The 6175-nt window shown below is 45.5% G+C and overlaps 1 protein-coding gene across 2 annotated transcripts in view; it reads left to right on the top strand.

Moving 5' to 3' along the window:
- Fbp1 (fructose-bisphosphatase 1) overlaps window positions 1-6175 on the top strand; it is a 34438-nt gene that overhangs the window by 13095 nt on the left and 15168 nt on the right. For both annotated transcript variants that reach the window (XM_004643794.3, XM_023703977.1), the window contains one exon: window positions 4236-4398. In XM_004643794.3, the coding sequence (XP_004643851.1) occupies window positions 4236-4398 (163 nt within the window). The remainder of the gene's footprint in view (window positions 1-4235; window positions 4399-6175) is intronic.

Below are 6175 nucleotides of genomic sequence, written 5' to 3'. Positions count from 1 at the left end.
TGGCATGTGGTGCTGGGGGATTGAACCTTGGTCCTTGTGCTTTGCTAAGCTTGTTCTAAGTAGGTGCTTTAGACCACTGAGCCATCTCACCAGCCCCTCTTATACTTTCTTGAAGGATTATTTAATGTAAGTCTTCCCAGGGGAAGAGGTTCTTCTATCACCTGTTCTATTAAAGTTTTATACTGAATAACTTGGAGGGGCTCAGAATAATTTCTCTCTAGAAAGAGCTTTCTGTCAGAACAGGAAGAGAACCCTAACTGGGGGTGGGAGGACTTTTTTTTTTTTTTTTGGCAGAACCGGGGATTGAACTCAGGCCCTTGCGCTTGCCAGAGAAGTGCTTATTCTACTGAGCCATCTCACCTGCTCAAGAACCCTAACTGAGGATAAAGAGAGGTTCAAAGAAATCTGGAAAAACCAGCTTAACCCACTGGCCACAGCCAAAGGTGTAATGGAAACCCTGAAGGCAGGAGGAGCTGGAGAAGTGGATGATTGCCTGACATGGATTGGTGGCCGGTGTAAGTGCCCGATTTGGTGAGAGCGCCCTGGACTGCTCCTCCCTGCAGTGTGTGATGTGGCCCACAGTGGGCCATCATAAACAGGTTGTGACCCTTGTTTCTCTGGATGTTAGTCCCTCTGTTACCTCAGGATAGGAGCTCTCTCAGAATCTTGGAGTGGAAGCGAGGAAACCTGGGCTGTGGCCCTGGTTTGGCAGGTCACTTCTCCTGACATAGCCAGGGCAAGGTCTAGGCCAGTAGCACCTGCTTTGAGCTTCATTTCAATTTAGCCAAATGCTGAGTCTGCAAGCTTGGGAAATTCAGAAAGAACTCATGGCAACCTTGACTGGGGCTTGGTTTCAGGGTAGCATGTTTCCTCTGACTGGCAGAACTGGACCCAGAGTACTACAAACCAGATCTGGCATTATTTGAGGAGAACCTTTGTGGGTTTTCTTCTCTGGACCTCTTCTTCCTGCATTCAGGTGCTCCCTAGATCCAGGTATCCAGGCATTGCTGGAAAAAGATCTCTAGTTTTAAAGTTACACATATAAATGTGCACAGAAGAGACAGGAGAGATCCCTGCCCAAGTGAGGCCAGGAAAAAGCAAGTGTCTCAGAAAGAATAAACAGTGGCAGAAAGGGGAGAGGTTCACTGTCCCATAAAATAAAATGATGGGACAGGTAGGTAATAAGTTAAATTTCATGATCAAGGAAATTCCCCCCCCCCTTCCATTTGGAAAACTGTGAAAACCAAACTTAAATCTTTTTTTTTTTTTTTTGGTGGAACCGAGGATTGAACTCAGGTCCTTGCACTTGCCAGGGAAGCGTTTATTCCACTGAGCCATCTCCCCAGCCCCCCAAACTTAAATCTTCAGATGAATTATTAGCATGGAATTTTGCTTTGGAGCCACTAATAGCTGAGTTATCTGGGCTTCTCTGGGGATTTTTCATAGACTCCCTTTCTCATGAAACATATTCAAGACACTATTCTGCTTGAAGGCATCCTTCACAGTGAGACTTTCCTTGATCATGAAATTTAACTTATTACCTACCTGTCCCATCATTTTATTTTATGGGACAGTGAACCTCTCCCCCTTTCTGCCACTGTTTATTCTTTCTGAGACACTTGCTTTTTCCTGGCCTCACTTGGGCAGGGATCTCTTCTGTCCCGTTTAGTACTATACACCTAGCATTAGCGAGGCCCCAGAAGTATCTGGGGAATAAATGAACATTCAAATAGGCCTCTTGGATGCTGCTAGGAAAAGGGACTATGATATCTGGGCAAGTAAAACTTGGCCCAAATTGTGAAAGAGGCCTTTATTTCCCATGTGCTATGGATTAGCTGTGATCTGCATGGCCCAAGGGTCCCTGTGTGGGGAGTTTGGCCCCCAGTACAGTGGTTTGGGGAGGTGGTGAGACCTTTAAGAGGTGGTAAGACTGTCACATCACCCTCCCCTTGACTTCCTGTCTTGCCATGTGACTACTCTATGCACCATGTACCCTTGCCACTGTAGTGCCACCATCATGGGGGGATGCAGCCAGGGGGACCCTCACAGCACCATTGCTGTGCTGTTTGTACTTTCAGCCTCCCAAACTGTAAGCTAAATAAATTTATTTTCTGTATAAGTACCCAGCCTCAGGTGTTTCATGATAGTTATGGAAATGAATTAAAACACCATCCCTGTCCTACATGTCTTCCATCTGCCTAGTCCCTTCAGCCTCCTTGCCTAACTTCCCAGGCATCCCCAGAATTTAGCTCAACCACCTGCACTGTTAGCTGCCAAGAGCTGTGCTAAGACTGGCCCTTTGTGTACCTTAGCTCATGTGCTTTTGTGGTTTCTCTCTCTGGGCACATGGGAGAAGGAAGAAGGCCCACAGAGGGCAGGAGATTTGCCAAGCTGAGGCTGTGCCTGCTCTGTCTTCATGCCTGCATCATTGTCTATCAGTGTTGTCCACTCTTTTGAATCAATAGTGATTTTAGTGGTACAAGTTGCAGGCTGAGAAAGAAAGAAAACTGCCAATGGTGGCACCAGGGAGGTAGATATGCTTCAGTGGGTGGGCCCTGCTAAACCACCCCAAGACATCTGAACTAAGGCTTCCCTCTTCCTCATGCAGAGGTGGCCTCACAGTTGAGTCAGAAAGCAAAAATGTGGAAAGAGAATCTAAAGCCCAGAGACACTGGCCACATTGGCAGGGCTGATAGATGACTTTTATTCATGAATTAAGAGTGACAGACAGAGTGGAAAAAGAAGAGGCCAAGAAGGGGAGGGGGGGATGGATGGGATGCTGTTTTCCAGGCTAAAAAGGGGGTGGTGCCAACGTGGCTGATTCTTATGAATGGGCTTGGTGGGACAACTGGTATCACTTCCTAGACATGGTCAGGCCAGACCAAGCACTGGTGTTTGGATGGTTTCTAAGGGGGGGTTCAGTACTGCCTAACCTGACACAAGCAAGTATGTGTTAGGAAAATGTGTTTTTGTGAGTTAAAAGTGACAATCACTGAAGCAATGACAATCAGTTCAGGTGTGATTATTCCCTTATCACCGGCTTGCAGCCACTTAGTGGCATCTTCAACACTCCTCTCCCCTCTCCCTCACCCAGTCTGTTGTATTGTTCTGTGCCTCCATCCTATAAAATATCCCTCCCATTTCTGTATTTGTATTCAATGTCAGGCTGTGACAACCTGTCTTTCCCCTCATTCTGATAAGACATTCTGCAGTTGGACAGCCTCTTGGAGTTCGGGGATTCTACAATGACTAAACTGCAAATAGCATAGAAATAAAGTACAAACTTTGGGCTCCCCATGCCTCCCATCTCCTCCAACTCTCTACAGAGGCAGTGGGGACCTCAGGAGCCCCCCAGCCTGGGAGCCCAGATTACTGTCCCACTTGCATTCTGCCTGTGTGATTTGGAGAAACACACAAACATCTCAAAGTCGGACTTCTTCCTCTCTAATTGAGGTTGTGAAGCCAGTGAACGCTCTCTTTCCTGTAGGACCTGTGCAGTCATAAAGCCAAAGGACCCCTGAGCCAGCCGACATCTCAGGCTCACTCCAGCCCAGGCTTCCCTACTCGCCATTTCATTTCACCTGTGTTGCTTCTTGGTGGACAAAAGTGCAAACACAAAAACTCCAACTTTTGCTGGATAAAGCACAGAATATATATAGTAATAAATATTTCATGGGGGAAGTGTGGTTAAGCATAGATACTTCTTTTTTATGTGTTTAGTACACGGTCTCACTACACAGATTGGACTCCTAGTGATCCTCCTGTTTTTGGCCGCCCAAGCACTGAGGTTACAAGTTCATGCCACCATGCCGAGTCTCATTCGCCCTCTCAGTAGGCCCTGGGGGGTGGGGCCAGCATGGCATTCCGGGGATCGAACCCCCAGGCCCTGTGTCTGCCTAAACAAGCATTTTCATCTGCTGAATTATTGGCTGGCCCAAGCACACATCTTTCTAAAGCATCCTTATGGGAACCGTAGTGGAAAAGAGGATTGAGAAACATGAATCTGGCCACAGAAGTGTGCAGAAACCATGAGAAGTACTGGACCGTGAGAGTGGATGGTTTCTTTCTAGGAGCTGATCTTGAGCACAACTTCCTTGTCCTGTTTCTTCCAAACCATACATACGTCGTCTTTCCTTTTTTCTAAATCCTCTTTAATGCTCTCTTTCAGGGAGTTATATATATCTCTACACATTCTGGCGGCCATGGCTTACTTCTCACGGTTCTCTTTCCTCCAGCTACGGCATCGCGGGCTCTACCAATGTGACAGGCGACCAAGTCAAGAAGCTGGATGTCCTCTCCAATGACCTGGTTATGAATATGCTAAAGTCGTCCTTCTCCACCTGTGTCCTTGTGTCCGAGGAAGATAAACACGCCATCATCGTAGAACCTGAGAAAAGAGTGGGTCTGGACTCACACTGGGGAGGGCTTTCATGTAACCATTTTCCTTCTGGGCTGCATACGTGGCTTCACTTGTTTTTCCAAGCTGGGTTCCTAGGAGTCAACTTAAATCCTTCCTGTTCAAGCCTCACTTTGCTGGACTTCCTCTTCTGCTTCTTCTCCATCCACTGGATTCCCAACCTTCGCACAGGACTGTTCTATCAATTTAAGTCAGCTCCACGTTTCTTTTTTTTTTTTTTTTTTTTGCGGAACCGGGGATTGAACTCAGATCCTTGCGTTTGCCTGTCAAGCACTTATCCTACTGAACCATCTCCCTGACCAGCTCTACATTTCGATCACCTTTTTCATTCATTGGAATTTAGTATAAGCCTCTTGTTCAGATTGATTCATGAGGGCAGAGTATAAATAATATTTATTTCTTTATCCCAATGCTGAGCACACTGCCTGGCACATGAAGTGGTGGCAAACTTATGATGTGAGTACCACGGTAGGCCATTTGTATCACCTTAAGCTCCAAAAGGTTCACTATCACTGTATAGGGTCTTCGTGAGAAGACTGTTAGAATGAAAGAGTATACCCAGCTTTTATAAAACAATTGCACTTAAAAGTAACTTTTAGAAGTCCAGTTATATGGGCTTACTTTCTTTCTCTGTTTGAGATGAACAAGGGGCGTGGAAGAGTAGACTTTGAAAGGAAATGAAGATATTTTAAACAGACTGCCTCTCTTGCCCTTATTAAGGGTGTGGGAGCCACAGCCTATTAACTTGTTTTGCATCATTCCTAAAATAGCTAACACTACATGTCAGATTTAAAGGTGTTTTTGTTTTGTTTTGTTTGCTTGTTTGTTTTTGGTTTTTGTTTTTTTCTTTGCAGGGCCTTTCATAGTCCTTGGCAATTTTAGGTACATGGAGTGGATTCATTGTTAACTGGCCTTTATCACCCTAGACCCCTCTGACTGCAGTGTGCCTTCATGGTAGGCATGTTTCCACCTTTCAGTTTACACTTTTTCTTAGATCTAAGAGGGAGATATTTTAAAAGCAGGAAGTCAGGGAATTATAATCTGGCACACAACATTGAAAATCACATTTAAAGAGGTTATTTTGGAGGTGGAAAATTTCCCTGAAATGTGATGGTTAAATTGGCTCTCAAAAGAACAAAACAAGGCTGGGGGAGTAGCTCAGGGGTCTAAGCACCTACCTGGCAATCACAAGGACCCAGGTTCAATCCCTGGTACTTCATGCTGTGCTGTGCCAGGATCCCAGCGCTGGGGAGGCTGAGACAGGAGGATCACTATGAGTCTGAGCTGTGTAGTGAGACCCTGTACCAAATTAATTAATTAATTAATTGAAAAAGAACAAAACCCTGCTTTATAGCACTTAAATTCAACAACATAAATGAGAGCCTGTACCAGGCAGCTCCAGCACAATGCTGGCAATCTCATTCAAAGAAGCAATCGTACGTCACAGTGGGTCACTTCCTTTGGGAGTCACTTCAGGTGTTTTATTGTTTTTGTTTTTGTTTTTGTTTTGTGGAACCGGGAATTGAACTCAGGCCCTTACGCTTGCGTTTATTCCACTGAGCTATGTCCCCGGCCCACTTCAGGTGTTTTAGAGAAGGCTTTGCTGCAGCCTCAAGTGGCACCTAGAAGAACTGCACAAGTTTTTTACAGGTTTGAACCCTAGCGAGGTCCTCGCTTCACCTAGAGAATTTTTCCCTTCTTACAAATAAAGAGAAATAGATGACTGTCTTATGTCCCTTTTTCCTTTTTTTTTTTTTT

The sequence above is a fragment of the Octodon degus genome, unplaced genomic scaffold (genome assembly GCF_000260255.1).
Source record: "Octodon degus isolate 3935 unplaced genomic scaffold, OctDeg1.0 scaffold00184, whole genome shotgun sequence".
In the NCBI taxonomy this organism is placed as follows: domain Eukaryota; kingdom Metazoa; phylum Chordata; class Mammalia; order Rodentia; family Octodontidae; genus Octodon; species Octodon degus.
This window is presented reverse-complemented; position numbering and strand designations above follow the sequence as displayed.